Here is a 15,624-nt window from a genome sequence, read left to right as displayed (position 1 = left end):
AATTTATTTAATAATATCTATTCAAATTAAATAATTTCTAGAAGACCCTCAGTGTTTATGATTACGTTTCTTAGTTAATACGTCATAAAAATTCTTGTGTATTAAGAGAATTTTCCGTTTCTGCAGATAACAAAATAACTTCATAATGTTCAGTTGTTCTTCTAGTTACTATTAGGGCAGTATATAAATTTCTAGGCATCTTTAGAGAACTACGTTCCGATTTAAATCACATTACACGATGCTGGTTGGTCTATTTATTCTTTTATGTGCTTAAATAGATGAAGCGAAATGATTATCATCGGTGAAATTAAGTACTTCCAATAGAAGGATAGTCGAACCTGGAGTCTCTAGAATAATAAGGACTTCAAGCCTGACTCCCGTCTGGTTTCTCAGTATCTGTAATTACAGATGACAAGCCTGTGCTTTATATTTAACATTCCTTATTTCGAGTGCTCTTGATAATACATTTTGTAATATTTGGAGAAGTGAATTATTTTCACAATTAATATACTTGTTAATATTTAGATTAATTACACCATGCTACAATTTGTGTTATTTCATTCAGTTGCTCCTTTTCTGAACTTTCTGTAACTTGTAAAGCAGTTGAAGTTTCAGTAATGCTTTTACACTTTTATGTTACCAATTAAAGGAACGCAAAAATTGTCACAATCCCATGTTTCAGTGTGCAGCTGTGCGACTTTCAAATGATTAAATGCGAATTAGGAAAGCTAGAAAGGTCATGCCCTCTACCATTATGCTGTCATAGGTTTCACAAGATTTCTCTTGAGTTGTATGAATGTACCCACAGGGAAACATAATGGAGGCTAGAGTAAAACAGGAAATGAAAGAAGCCCAGTGTTTGAGATAACTTATTTCGTAGCAAGGAGTGACATTCAAGGACCTCAGGGTATAAAGGATTCGACTAATATTCATATTTACGCGAATGTGTAAATATTAGTAAAATGAGGAATAGCATTCAAAGAATTTCTTTTGAAAGCCCGCAAATAACTTGTGATATAAATATGGGCAGTAATAGAAATTTTGCAAATAAACAAATTTAAATAATTAATATTTAATTGTTGAGATCTGAAATTAGAAATATATATTCAAATCGTTATGAAATTTGAGAGCCAGAGACATAGGAATATGTTGTTATTCAGTGAATAAGTTTATAAAACTGATGAGAGAAGTGGACGCCCCTGAATGTCCCAACCGTGTGATAAAATGTAATAATAATTACGATGATTACTTCCCTTCTCGTTTACTTCTCATGTTAATGTTAACATACCTAAAATTAGAACACTGTTATTTGTTTAGAATTGCTTGTCTGTTGCAGAATAAGAGAGGTCATAACTTTAAAGGAACAATTTATTTAGGCTTAAATGAAACTGACAACGGAATGAGAAACTGCGTGTTGTGTTACTAGAGATTCATTGCGCTAAAAAAAGCTCTGATTGACTAAACTGTAAGCATTAAGATGGAGTTTCTATGCGATAGAAAATTAAGAAACAACAATAAAAAATTATTTATTAGAAAACATAACTTTGTAGAAGGAAAGACAGAGAGACAAACAGGCGATCGGGATGGTGGGCGAATATATAGACTGACAGAATTACTTTCTTTATTACAAGTGATTGAGATGACACTGAATTTCCTAAGATTATGTTTACTTTTATGAATATTTTATGAGATTTCATGCAACATGGGTAAGTATGTTAACCGTGTCTTGTTAGTGGAAATAAAGCTACGGTAAAGAAATGTAGTTATAGCGTTCTTGTAGAATTCTTTGTTAAATATAAGACATACTTTGCAGGCGAGCGAACCTTCATTAGAATTAAAAACTAAAGATAAGTGTTTGTCACCGACATCAACTTTTAAATGCAGGCCTGCTTGAATATTGATAAATAGAATTACATCCATGAAACATAAATTAGTATAGAAAATTCTCACATCACAGAGAACGGGAAAAAATGATAATCATTTACAGCGCTAAATTTCACACAGAATCTAATTTCATACGCTGTCTTAACCGCTAATTGTCGTACAAATAATTCGTACTGTGCCAAGGATAACATTTCTGAACTACAAATTAGAAATTTGCATGTACCTACATTTAGATTCACCAACTATCCATAATATTACGTTTTATTTAGCCATCATTTTAATATTGCAAATGCTGAATTTAACATAAGCATGGTTTGAATGACGATGAGAGAAAATGGGTTTTTATCATATTTTAGTAAAATATTTACCATAATTTCAAGTTCGTTTATTGTCGTATTGCATATCTACAAAAACATCAATTTTAATATTCTGAAGAAACCACGAAAGCCTGTGTTATGAAATTAAGTTATAACTCACTTGGTGGAATTATGAAGAACACAAAAATTACATTTTCGTAGTGATTTGAATCACGCATTTTCAAATAATTCAGATTGTTGAATATAATAAATAACTTACTGTAGGCCATTAGGCATATCATTAATTCTTATTAATGCATACAACAATAATATTTAAGATTTCTGTTTAAGACAAGATTATTTAAACAAATCTGTAGAACTACACCGCTAACTAATTAAATTACAAATCAAAATATAGGATTATATTAATTAATTTTAAAATATTTGCCTCAAGACCATCAGTAATAGGCCTGTAACAGAATTAGTTTTTAGTATTCTCAGAAGTTCGCGATGTTGTTCCCAGAATCTGCAGGAGGTTGTTGGTAAATTTCGGATTCCATATTTTCAAACCAAGTTATCGAAAATCAATCTGTATACGACAGATACACGAAGGAACGAGAAGATCTTTCTACTCTCCTTAGTTTATGAAGACAAAACACAATTATGGCGTTATATTTAGATAAACATATATGTAAGTCTGCATATTCTGTCAGTCAGCATAACTTTCACATTATCACAGCAGCATGTTTCAACAGCATCCGTCATCAGGATTAAGAATTAAGTAAATGGTTGTTACATTATTACTATCACGTTCCGAAACTTGCTTCTGTCAAAATGCACATTTTTATTTGCAATATATGTTCACATTTTAATACAAAATTACCTATTGCATCTTAAAAGTCGGATTTACTAATAAAACACCAAATATTTACATTTACATTTTAAATATCACTAAAAGGCTTCGCTTAAGGTATGTTGTCACTCACTAAAACACAGTAGCTTGTTATTAAATTACTTACTCATATTACACACACAGCTTATTTCATGTTTTCTTATCGTTATATTTCACCTATACTGTTTAACCATTTTCTGTCAAGTTTTTTTAAGTATAGCACGTCATGTGTTGGAAATTATAGCTGTTGTACAATTGATTTTCCTATTTCCGCATTCTGCGATATTCGCTTATCACATATATGCTTCTAGTCCTGTCATTTTGGCTGATTTTCATTCAAACTTGGCACGTAAACATTATACCACTAGAGACCACGTCATATTCTTTAGTCGGTGTTTCCTGCCATTAAGAGTACAAACATGAGATCTAATGGAGGAACAGTAGTGTCATTTAATAAAATTATATCTTTTAACATAAATTACCTTCAAACATTTTTAAGGTAATTTTTGTTTGTATTCTATAAATCACAATACGTCGAACATAAGAAATATGTAGGCCTGTTTATAATTTCGTTTGACAACCGCAACATATATACTATTAGTCAGGCATGTGTCTGTTCAGAAACATCATAAGCAAACTTAAAATTAATTGCAATTATGTTGAGATGAGCTAATTCGGTTATTTCGGAAAAGTCATCATCGGAACAGTACGGTTATTAAAATATAATTTGAAGATTTCTGTCTTCTGGGTTATTGCGCTGTGTAGTCTGGTCGATGTTAACCAACGTTTCAGAGGTCATACTGCCTCCGTCATCAGGGCGATTCATCGCCCTGATGACGGAGGCAGTATGACCTCTGAAACGTTGGTTAACATCGACCAGACTACACAGCGCAATAACCCAGAAGACAGAAATCTTCATATTCACCGCTGTGAGAACCTCAAGTCTTACAAAATATAATTTATTGTTAAAGTACAATTCATAATAGCTTCCCCACGTAGAGTGTAGCACTTGAAGTAAGATAGGCTGAGACTTTCCTAAGGTCTGACCTTTATAACATAGGCCTACTGATTTTATACGGTGGTGGTTCTTAGCTACCTTCAAACTTCCGGTCTGGAGGGGACAGAATTTGGTCTCTCACATTAAGAGGAGAACTCCTGTTGAGAATTATAAGAAGAAGAGTAATATGGTGAGTATTTGAACCTAAAAGAGACTAAATGACGAAGACGAACAGAATTGCATAATGAGGATATACATGATTTGCACACTTCTCCAAATCTTTTGACGGATGATATGGGTTCTTCCTGTAGCACGCAGCATGTAGCATTGGAATACGAAATGCATACAAAATTCTGATTGGAAACCTGAATGGAAGATACGAATCGGTAGATGTGGAGGTAGACTGGGAAGATAATATTTAATTTTATTTCTGGCGTTAGGGGGGGAGGGTGGGAAATGGATTTATGTCGCTTAAAAAGGGGACCGATGATGTGCTGTTATGAACACAGTAAAGAACTCTCGTGTTCCACAAAAGGTGAATAATTTCTTGGCTAACTGAATGATTGTCTTCTCAATAAGGACTCTGCTCCATGGAGTTAGATTTAGGCCTGTAGGTCTAATTCGAAAATAGTTTGTACGTTTTTTCACAATTACACCAGTTACATTACAATGAATACGTATTAATGGATAATGGAGGCATCTAAAGAACCTTGCCTTATTTTAAGTTTTAGGAAAAGAAGGAAATGTTGTCTTCTTTAATCGTTTCAAAGATGAGTTCACACAATGTCAGCTTTACAACGAAGATTTTGATGATTTCAGTTTGTTCTTGGACTGGTTAACATTACATCATTATTTGGTATGTTTATGTAGGCCTTTAATTTTTCCTAAGTTTTACTTGTAACTCAGGTGTAATTAAACCTATTTCCATGTAATGTTAGTGACAATTTTTTTCTTTGTTTTAGCATGGTGAAACCATGCATTGTAATAATTGGTTGGAATAAAATGGTATCGATTCTGAACTATAATGACGGGATTTAAACATAAATTAATTATTTCGAAACATGGTTAAAACAAAGTATAGACCTATACCGCACATTAAATGTCAACATTTATATGTATTGTGTAATCTGTGACACCTGATATCTGCAGTATGTGTGAAACAAGATGTTTCAATTAAAAAGCGTTATATACAAAAAGTATATAAGACCAACAGCGAAATCTCGAGCATAATATTTTAAATGTAAATTATAATCTACGAACACAAGAATGACGCAGATTTAAATGTCCTTGTTGCTATATTTACGTCTTAATAGAATATTCAAGACGTACAAACAATAAAAGTACGCATGATAGTAGATTTTCTTCGTCCCTACAAAGTACTGTTTAGGCCTCTAGTATATAAGCCTCGTATAGGTCAAGTTTGTCATATATATACATATATAAATTTTGTATTGTATGATTAGACCTTTCAAGGAATTTATAATGCAGTTGTAGAGAAAGGAATGTAAGGACAGTGGCTGACTGAGAATAGGCTGATGTCAATGACAGCAGTAACAGGTCGATAGGCCTTCATATACGAGCAAAATAAGTAAAGGACAAACTCATGATATGCAGATAGGTAATAAATCCTTCGAGACTGTGGCAGAGTTCAAACGGTTGAATGATAGGAACAAGTACAAATTAGTGAGCTTTGAAGTTCTCACGGCGGCTAGTATAAAGATAGATGTCTTCTGGGCTGATGAGTCTTGTATTCCGGCAGAAGCACCTCTGAAACGTTGGTAAACTTCTATCAGACTACACGGTACTGCAACCCATAACATAGCCATCTTCATAGTCGCACCGCTGGTAATCATCATTACCACGACGAAATATACAGAGATGTTAAACAAGTCTGAGTATCTGCACTGAAGACATGACCACCAACCTCAGTCAGAGAGAAATCCATATTCTCCCTTTGAAGCATGAAGATCATCTAAACAATAATTTAGTTCCTATCTTAACAAAACTATAATTCGTCTCTATTACAAATATCAGATATAGGGAAATAATAACAGTTCATTCTAAAGACCCATAAGTACAATCTATGGATAAAATATACAGAGATCACACTAAATATTAAAATAGGCGGTACAATTAGCAAATATTTTAGGTGTTGGCTCCCTAGCTATATATAATATAACAATAATGCATTAAGTTAAAATTTAGACACCTCTTAAAGATGCCTGTCTTCTAAGTTATTGCCATACTTCTACCTGACTACACAGCGCAAGAACCCATAAAACAATCATTTTCAAATCAAAATTTAATTTATAACAAGCTTTAGATTAAAGTAGTTTTCAGTAATATAATGAATAATTCAGTTCAGAATCTCTTACATATAAAACTATTAATTCACCTGTTCTTGTGTATACGTATTTAATTTTGTACCCGTCCTAATGTGAGACTGAGGACATTTCGGAAGAAAGAATTAAGGCGAATACTTAGATGTAAGAGCGAAGGTAACAGGTTAATGAAAATAATTACGTAAAAAGGAACTTTGGATTAATAAACCCTACAGTTGGAGGCCTAGTTGTACAGGCGGTTAATATTAAAGTAGATCTGGAACTATGTAGGCTATGGTAATGTGCCTGGATTCAGCTGGCTCAGCATAGTTTGCAGTGGTCGGATGTTTTAAATGCCATAATGAGTTGTCGTGTTCTTTATAAGACGGGAAATGCCTTGAAGCTTCAGAAACATGAGTATTTGCTTCATGAACCTTGTTAATTAAAAAACAGTTCAATCGATAAGTCCATTAATTAACGGAATCATACATAATTTGTCACGAGAAACAGTAACTACTTTAGAACAAAATTAATAAACTCTGTGATAAAAGGCTTCGTATTTATATTCTTGTGTGAAACACGCAATCCTACTGACAGAATGTTTGACACTTTCTAAGATAAGATAATCGTTTCGGTTAAACGTTTAAAAAAAGTTACTTCGTTATAAGCAGGGACAGGAACATTGATCACACTACAAATATATCACTGTCATCTTTGCCAGTTTACAAAGCTTTAACCAAAACTGTTCTTGAAAGTGTTCGAGGTGACGGAGGTAGAACGTATGACTTAAGTCAGAATGTTGCAAATGGCGGTCCGCTGGCCATATACAGCCCGATATACTGATAATCTCGTAAAGCTAAATATATACGCCTGTGTCTTAGTACATTTTTACGTAATCATGTCTCTGTTCAATCAGGTTAAGATCTATAAATTATTACAAATAGTGTCACGTAAAATTAAAACCCAGTGTTAATACAAAAATTAAAATTTGCTCCAGATTAAAATAGTATCATGAAATTTGATCAGTAAGTTGTTATTGAACGAACGCTATAGGTTCTAATTAAATTTTTGAAAACGCATTAATAATTGCCGGTTAAAACATTGGAATTTATGAGTAATATCAGTACATTCTAGATTATTACAACATTATCCTAAAACAGGATCTATATAGTGTTTTAAATGCCAAATTTCGTAGGTCGTAATCTAAATATCAAACACACTCATAATATGAATTTAAACAGTAAACAAAATTTGATTAAGAACTTCAAATTTACCTGACAGTAACAACTTAATTTAAAAGCAAATGCTAAGATAGACCGAAGCTTAAAGAAGTATGAGTAGGCCCTCGGAGGTATATAGTCTTCATATGTAGGATAGGTGATATATTTTAATGTATAAATATAAACAGTTAGTAGTTTTTATTATATTCGACAGCTCTGTAACTTCGTTTGTTACAGGAATACAGACTGAAAGGAAATATACTTATCAATAACGCTAGGAATAGATCTGATATGAAAATAAGTGATTGTGACCTAATTCAGGGAGTTAAAAAAGAATTTTCTGGAAGGGACTGAGAAAAAGCACAAAAACTTAGTGATGACAGCCTATGTTCGATCCAGGTACCTCCCGAATGCATAGTAAGAGTGCTAAGTGGTACAACTCCTCTGTGTATTGGGTGTAGGCACGTAAGTTTGTGTGTGTGTGTGTGTGTATGCACGCATGCAATTTTAGACTCGCAACAGTCTCGAAAAGCACAAATTCAAGTTTTATATTTGCAGCATGGGCTTATACTTCATAGCAGATGCATTTGTTTCATTGTGCTAAAGTCAAAAAATAAAGTATTTTATAATTTGTAAGTTCAGTAACAAAATTAACTCGTATAACAAAATATTTATTTTAACGTCAGGCCGCTTAATAAGAAAATCCAGTTTTAACGTGAACAAAATTTGACTTAGGTTTACGTAGTATATAAAGTAGTGCCAGTACATCGGCTATGTTGTTTTGGGCATATTTCGTAATTTTTCGCTGAAATAAATTCATAGTGGTTTTGTTTAATTAATCCTTCACGAGAAACTAATAGTAGGTCAGCTAGTCAATTCTTTTGTTTTATACAGTCCGAATGTTTCACTTATTAGCTGCCTGTCGAAACAACAAACTGAAGGACCACCCATTTTTGACTGTCTGCGAATGCTTATTTCCTACCCTCCACATGCGTTGGCTGACTTGTCCATGCAAGACCTGAGGAAGAGGAATTTTCCGATGTGAAATGGACCCACTTAACTTGCTGCAGGCAAATTAATAATTAATAAAATATTACTCAGTGCGAGATTAAAACAGATAATAACAGCAGAGAAGGGTAAGATCGCTAAAGCGTGCTACTTGCTACCTCGGCTCTCATCACCCAGGACTCGATTCTCACTCACCGCATTGAAGATTTGTGCGTTTCCTTCAGCATTTTATCATAATAAGTAACGCGATTGCCAGCTCAGTGTGTGGGGGAGATAAACGAAATTGACATCACATAATCCGCCATGTTCATAAAACAATCTTGGCCTCATGAATTACGAATATCGATTCCCAGCTTTGATCAGCAGAAGTTTCTTTTAAATATTAGGCAGTATTTATTACTGTGATATGTTAATGTGCTATGGTATGAAATTAATGTCTTGTTAATAAGAAAGTGAAATGCTTTGAGCACAGAAAAAAATTAATGATCTGGGGTCATTAGTGTTTGTAAACATCACCTTGATAATATATAATTCACCTTATTAATTTTAAAATAATAGCCTACTTTTAGCTGTGGAGCCCATCTGGTATACATATTTATAACTGCATTGGGAAATAAATGTAGTTATTTTGCGACTGTTAGCAAAACGTACCATTTATAGAACTTCAAATTTAATCTCCTATAAACAAGTTGTAGAACCTTGTAGAGCCTTGTATTTTTCATTAAGGAAGTTAACTTACAGAACGACAGGAATAAAATAAGATTCCATACAATTTTTTTTATTAACTAAAGTGTGATTCTTCATTGTAGTTACATTATTCTGAAAAATCCCATGATTTACATTGCTCAAAATCACTTGAAAATAGATTGGCATTTTTTAACGTAAAATTAGAAAGATTTGGACTCAACAAGTCGAGAGTTTAATTTTGCATTGATGTCGATAATTCCAACGAAACGTCAAATTATAAAAATCATAATCAACATTGTCATCCATAAATCAAAAATATCAGGCCACAGTCGTTTGAAAGTCTTCCCCTTACAACAATAGAAACTGTAATTATGAAAGTCAAAATGAAAATAATTCTCTCTTATTTCTGTCCGTCTCTGCTTGTATTTGTGTTGTTAACTCGAATTAAGAAAGTTAATCACAATTTATTAAGAAACATTTTTATTTTGCAAGTGAAGAAAAGGTATTTTGAAATACATGCCACATGTGCTAAATTATTAGCTCTCTGTTTAGTTAATTAAGGAAAACCTTCTTATTGATGTACCTTATGCTGTGTATTGTCATGTATTTTGAGGTAATAAACAACATATAAACTCCGTTTTCATGAATTATAAACAAAACACTACAATAGATTTATGTGAAAGATTCTGACAAAGAGTCTGAGAATTTTCATAACTTTATTAAATTATTAATTTAATTTATATCAGTGGTAATGAAATTCTCTTGACATTTTAAAATAAGGCTTCCCTTGTTGATTTTAACTACGAAATACTATGATAAATCCTTTGCAATTTATGTTCGGGAAATCTAGTAACCTTTATACTGGATAATCACTTTGAACGTTAAAGCTACGCTTTCATAAACAAATAAATAAAAATATTGAAACTAGAATAGTTATTCAAAGTATATCAAATTGTATTACTTCATTGTTTTATATTTACTTATGTCTCTTAGCAGGATATTTCAAAATAATGCTCTTTAAGAGCAGTCTGTTTAAAATTAAAAAGAATTTTGAAGCTTTTTCTAATTTTAGGGAACTTTATATGGAAAATAAAGACTTCTGAAACGGACATATAAAGAAGCCTATTTATATAAACCTCACTGAACTCCGTAGATAAGTGATTAGCGCTTCTATGTAGTATTTAAGAGATCATTGTTTTATTCTTGTTCTGGAGGAGGGCTAATCTAACTTTAGATTTTATTCCGTAGTTATCCTCAGTCCCCCCAGGAAAATGCTAAGATAGCACCCTAAAACAGTGGCTTCCATATTCTTTCCATTCCAGAATGTGGAGCAAACTTATTACTCCTCACCACATAATTTATACGGTTAAAAAGGTGCTTAAATAATCCACGGAAGCAGACATATTGAAGAGAGCTTTGTCTTATTTCCAACATAATTTTAAGTGCTAAAATATATTGAAGTAATATCTGTTCTATTTTATGTAATACGTGATTGTTTTTTAAGAATTCCCCATGCACTGCTTTAAAAACTCGTGTCTAGAATACCATAGAAGCAGGGGAGTGCATTTAGAATAGGTCATACTTAGCTCAGTATATTAGCGAGAATGAAGAAACTTGCGCAGACGAAGATGCGCGTACATGAAACTAATGTCATTAAATAAACGTTTCCTGTCATTCTTGCAAGCAAATATCTCTTTGTTCTGTGTGACTTTCGAAATCCAGTTTCCAAGCGAAGCCTAACTTAAAACTTACTGCGAATTAAATAATGAAATATAGTTAAATTTTGTTCATAAATGTGACGTGGAATTGAAAGGATACTGAGTCCCCTTATTAATTTTACACTCACCTACTCCAGCGACGTGGATCTTCTTCATCCACGGATATATGATACGATCCCCAGACTCCGAACTGTCGTCCTGATCGAGTTCCACCTGATCGTCATCCAAATCGTCTTGGTCCTCCTCGACGTCCAACCTGTGTTGTTGCTGGACCAATTCCTGCAACGGAAGCTGTTGCTGTTGTTGACTTTGTTGGATTAACTGATGATGAACGACGGACGGTGGGGACGATTCACTGTCTTGGTGCGACGCAACCACCACAGACGTCGGGCTTAGGTTTCCATTGCTGGCAAGGATATTTGTTGCCTGAGAAACATTATTAGCACTGAGTCCTGGAAGAATTGTTGCTGCTGATTGCTGCTGAGTCTGTAACCCACACGGCGGTGGTGGCTGGATCGTCGGTGGTTGTTGTGCTTCTGGGGGTAACGGCATCGCTGCTGTTGGGTGATGATGTGGATGAACTGTGTTGTGGTGAGGATGCGGTGGAGGAGGTATCTGATGATGATAATAGTTTCCATAACTGCCGTAACTTCCAGCAACCCCCGAACCTCCATTAAGTTGAACTGTCGCTGCTGTTGGCGCACCGTAAGGTGTTCCTGTCGCCTGATGCTGATGGTGATAGCCATACTGGTGATGGTGGTGATGGTGGGTCAGATGGTGATGGTGATGGTGTCCAGTGCTGAAGAAATCACCAGCTGCGGATGGTATGTAGTTACTCTGACTATATTCTTCACTTGGGGGAAATTTTGGGTCTACGACAACAGCCGTCGCGTGGTGGTGGTGGTGATGATACGGTGATGAGGACGAGGGTGATGACGACGACGAAGACGTAGCCGATGTCGGATGCGGCACTACTGCCGATGATGGTAAAGATGTTGCCACGGCAGCTGAAGACGGGTTCATCAAAAACGAACTCATGATCATTAATTTTTCTCAGGGTTTGGGTTTTCCTTCGTATAACAGCGAAGTGCAGTTCGTTTTCGATGAGGAGGACCCGAACCCGGTGGTGGAGGTGGTAATGGCAGTGGAGGGAGGGAGAGGTTACTCTTCAAGTACTGAGGAGAAATGGCGTTGCGACACGCAGAGGAAAGGGTGGGGTACGAAATATATTTTTTTTGTATCTTCTCTCTCTTATGCCCTTATTCACTCTTTACTACAGTGTCACTCGCGATTTTTTATTGCTTATTCACCTGAACGATCCCAATTCACTGCTTCTGGAGGTCGGGTATTCACCGTGCCTTACTTTTTGGGAATTTTGAGTACAGTGAAGAGAAACTTTGTCTCTTCCCGTCCCTCCATAAAAAACACCAACCTTCTCATCATCTCCCTCCCCCACAACACATCAAAAAGAGAAACCCCCCTACAGCTGATTTTTCTCTCCTCCCCCGCCCCTACTTTCGGGTTGAAAATCTCTCCTCCTATTCCACGTTACGTCTACAACAACTAAAAAAAGTTCCCGCCCACAGTCACCCAATTAGCATACCACGTGACTTGCCCTCCGACCAATTAGAACGTTGCAACGTCACCGACCATGATGGATTACCCTCGACTACTTCGACAATGTAACGAGTATGGCGCCACCACCAGACTGAGTGGCGAGACTTGGAACTAAAGTGTCTGTCTCTGTCTTTTGAATTCTGGTTGTGTTGAGAACTGGATGGTGTGCAAAGCAGTGAGGGAGAGTGTTTTTTTATAAGGGTACTTTTTATGATACGTAGTGGCAGTGATGGTGGTGGTAGTGGCTTCAAACTGCGCAAGTTTTAACTAGTAGCTTTGTTTTAGGTACAAGTTGTGCATTTGCGTTGACGGTTATGCTCGGGAAACATCTGGTCTTCGTACAACACATATCGAGTTGCCTTGTGCCTTCCTAACATTAACAGCGCGTTATATTTACTACGGGACTTCTAAAAGAATGTAAATAAACGATTATAACATGTTCATTCTTGACATAAGCAGTTGATTGATATTCACTCTCTCCCAAAGTCACACTCCCACGTTGTCCAAGCGAAAAACTTATATGCCTACACACGTGAACACTGAAATACCTTCCATGTCCAACTTTCAATCTCTTTTAAAGAAATTATTATTAATATTTCATATACATTAAACAGTCCACATTATTATCCAAAAATTTAAGTTCACTTCACAAAAGTACAAGTAATACTTACAATTATATTAACACCAAGCTTATTTTTGTAAACCAGCGCCTTTTAAACCATCAACGCTTAAGACATGTTTACATTTAATTTGCAATCCTCTGGTTATTCTTCATGTAGCCGATGATTCGGATTCAAAATTAGTTCCATAATAATACACAGAAGTAGATGATATCATGGACTCATTTGATGCTGATGACGTAGATCTTCTGAATCACTGTCAATGTGTGTTATTTCAAAAGCAGGTGCGAACACATTTCAACACGTTACGAGAACAGCGCAGACAGACACTAGCGAAGTCAAGCGACGTCCGACACGATGTAATACTATCAGTGGTTCGTATTGAGGTTTGACTGATGCAGCACATACGAAGCACCTAACTAACCACTCTGTTTGGCCGTGGCCATGCCACTCGTCACTTTGTACTGTTTTCTCACTCACACATCACGACAAACTGGTAACCTCTCTCTTTCTCCTTCTGTCTCTCTTTTGCTATGGTTGTCCCTCTCTCCTCTCTCTCATTCTATCGCATGAATCCTACACATCCGTCCTTTTCTACGTTCCTTGTTACCCTTCATCCCCCACTCACCGATTCTGTCGCTCTCCGCCAAAACCCACCCCTGAAGAGAGCTGTCTGTCAAGCAGAGCTAGAGGAGGGTTGGTTGGTCGGTCCAAGATGTGTAGCTGAATTTCTCCCACAACGGCAACATCGTCTTCATCATCGTTGTTGGAACCCCTGAAGTCCTCGGTACTGTTCAAAAGACCAGAATGTTTGCCTCAAATCAAAAGGTCCGTTATCTGTGTTCTGAAGAAGGTGTTGGTAATAACAAGTAATTTTAATAACTAATCAACTCCACGGAACAGAGTCCTTGAGAAGTTGATGGCCGTTCAGTTGGTAAATAACATCCCAGCCTTTTATTTAGTCCGAATATTCATTACAGTGTTCAGAAGACTCAGTCACTAAACCCTATCCTGGGCCCACAAAAATTTTGTAATTCGACATAGTTCCCTCATGTTGGTTTCTTCAAGGTACAGATTTGTTACCCGCCTAAAGTTGGAGGACCATCCCTTTTCTCCCGTCCCTGACTTGATCGCTCAATTTTAAATGGTTCTACTAGGCTGCAATTGTGTTTGGAAAGAAACTGCAGATATTAGCCAGTGTACACGCTAAGATAATGTAATGTCATTTACAAAACGTGGAATAGAAGAATTAACAAAGTGTACAAGTGTTTCTCCTTGTGGAAGCTTTACGTTCTATCACGATTTTCTGCATCCGGTGTTGCATAAAATTTGTTGAAGTTACAAACTAATAAGAGCAAAGAACATTCGTAACAATTAATTTAAATTAATCTAGGCCCATTTTTGCAATTATCTTTACTGTGAAAGGAATTAATTCAGTTCCGCAAAATTGGATTCCATATACATAGGCATACTGGATATAATGAGTTAATTCAAAGAGTTATTAATTATTCCAGTTTTATTGTTTGCGAAATGCATATTCTACACTTCTCTTGTCTGCTAATTTCCATCTTTTAAATTATTAATATTAATAATTTCTTATTTATTTCTATTTCTACGTGGTCAATTTTTAAACACTCGATTTGTAAAAGACCTTTAATATAATTACATTTATAACATTTTATCTTAGAGGACTTAACTATCAAATAGAAAACAAAATAAGTTAGAATATTTCTGATTTAGTCTAGTCTGTTCAGACTTAATTAATCTCATTGTATTAATTTAAGTAATCATACCCAGCCTAATAATTCGAATTGTGAAAATCAAACAAATTGGTTATAATGTTTATATTTTAGCGGATAATCTAAGGAAAGCGCTTCAATTAGCAATGTCGATGGTAATGAGATAAATATGGTTACGGAATACCATAGAGAAACGTAGAAGTAGGAAGTAGAAATGTTCATTTCGTTTAGTAATTTAACATACACAATTTGTCTATATTTAAATCTTTTATACTTGTAATTGTCTACGTATCAACTGCTTTAACAATTAGTAACTCAGCATTTTGTATTTATGTTTCATAATTCTCACAATAAATAATTATTATTTTCTTAAGTAGCATTAACTACTTGATCTCTGTAGTGGCGAAGTATTAGTTTTCTTTGCGGTACGGACTGAATTCTTAAATTTTATTTAGACAAGCTTCAGTTTCAAGGGGTTAATGCTGATAAGAATTCCTAATAACCACTGCTAACGAGTCTATGGTAAGAACATAGAATTACAGAAAGTGTTTTATTTCAAATCGGATTTATAGTATACGCAGAAGGAACGGAAATTATGAGCCGATTAAATTCAGAAATTACAGAT

The 15,624-nt window shown here is 35.0% G+C and overlaps 1 protein-coding gene and 1 long non-coding RNA gene across 4 annotated transcripts in view; one reads left to right on the top strand and one right to left on the bottom strand.

Annotated features, from left to right (window-relative positions):
* Dfd (homeotic protein deformed) overlaps positions 1 to 12,506 on the bottom strand; it is a 68,284-nt gene extending 55,778 nt beyond the window's left edge. For both annotated transcript variants that reach the window (XR_015533584.1, XM_022064132.2), the window contains exon 1: positions 11,152 to 12,506. Coding sequence is in view for 1 of the 2 variants with exons in the window: in XM_022064132.2 (XP_021919824.1) it covers positions 11,152 to 12,067 (916 nt within the window). In the remaining variant the exon portion in view is untranslated. The remainder of the gene's footprint in view (positions 1 to 11,151) is intronic.
* LOC110829915 (uncharacterized) overlaps positions 1 to 15,624 on the top strand; it is a 588,956-nt gene that overhangs the window by 68,869 nt on the left and 504,463 nt on the right. The window lies entirely within an intron of this gene.

This window comes from Zootermopsis nevadensis, unplaced genomic scaffold, assembly GCF_977971745.1.
Source record: "Zootermopsis nevadensis isolate Lab colony 2312 unplaced genomic scaffold, Znev_1.0 Znev_ptg000001l, whole genome shotgun sequence".
NCBI classification, from domain to species: Eukaryota; Metazoa; Arthropoda; class Insecta; order Blattodea; family Termopsidae; genus Zootermopsis; species Zootermopsis nevadensis.
This window is presented reverse-complemented; position numbering and strand designations above follow the sequence as displayed.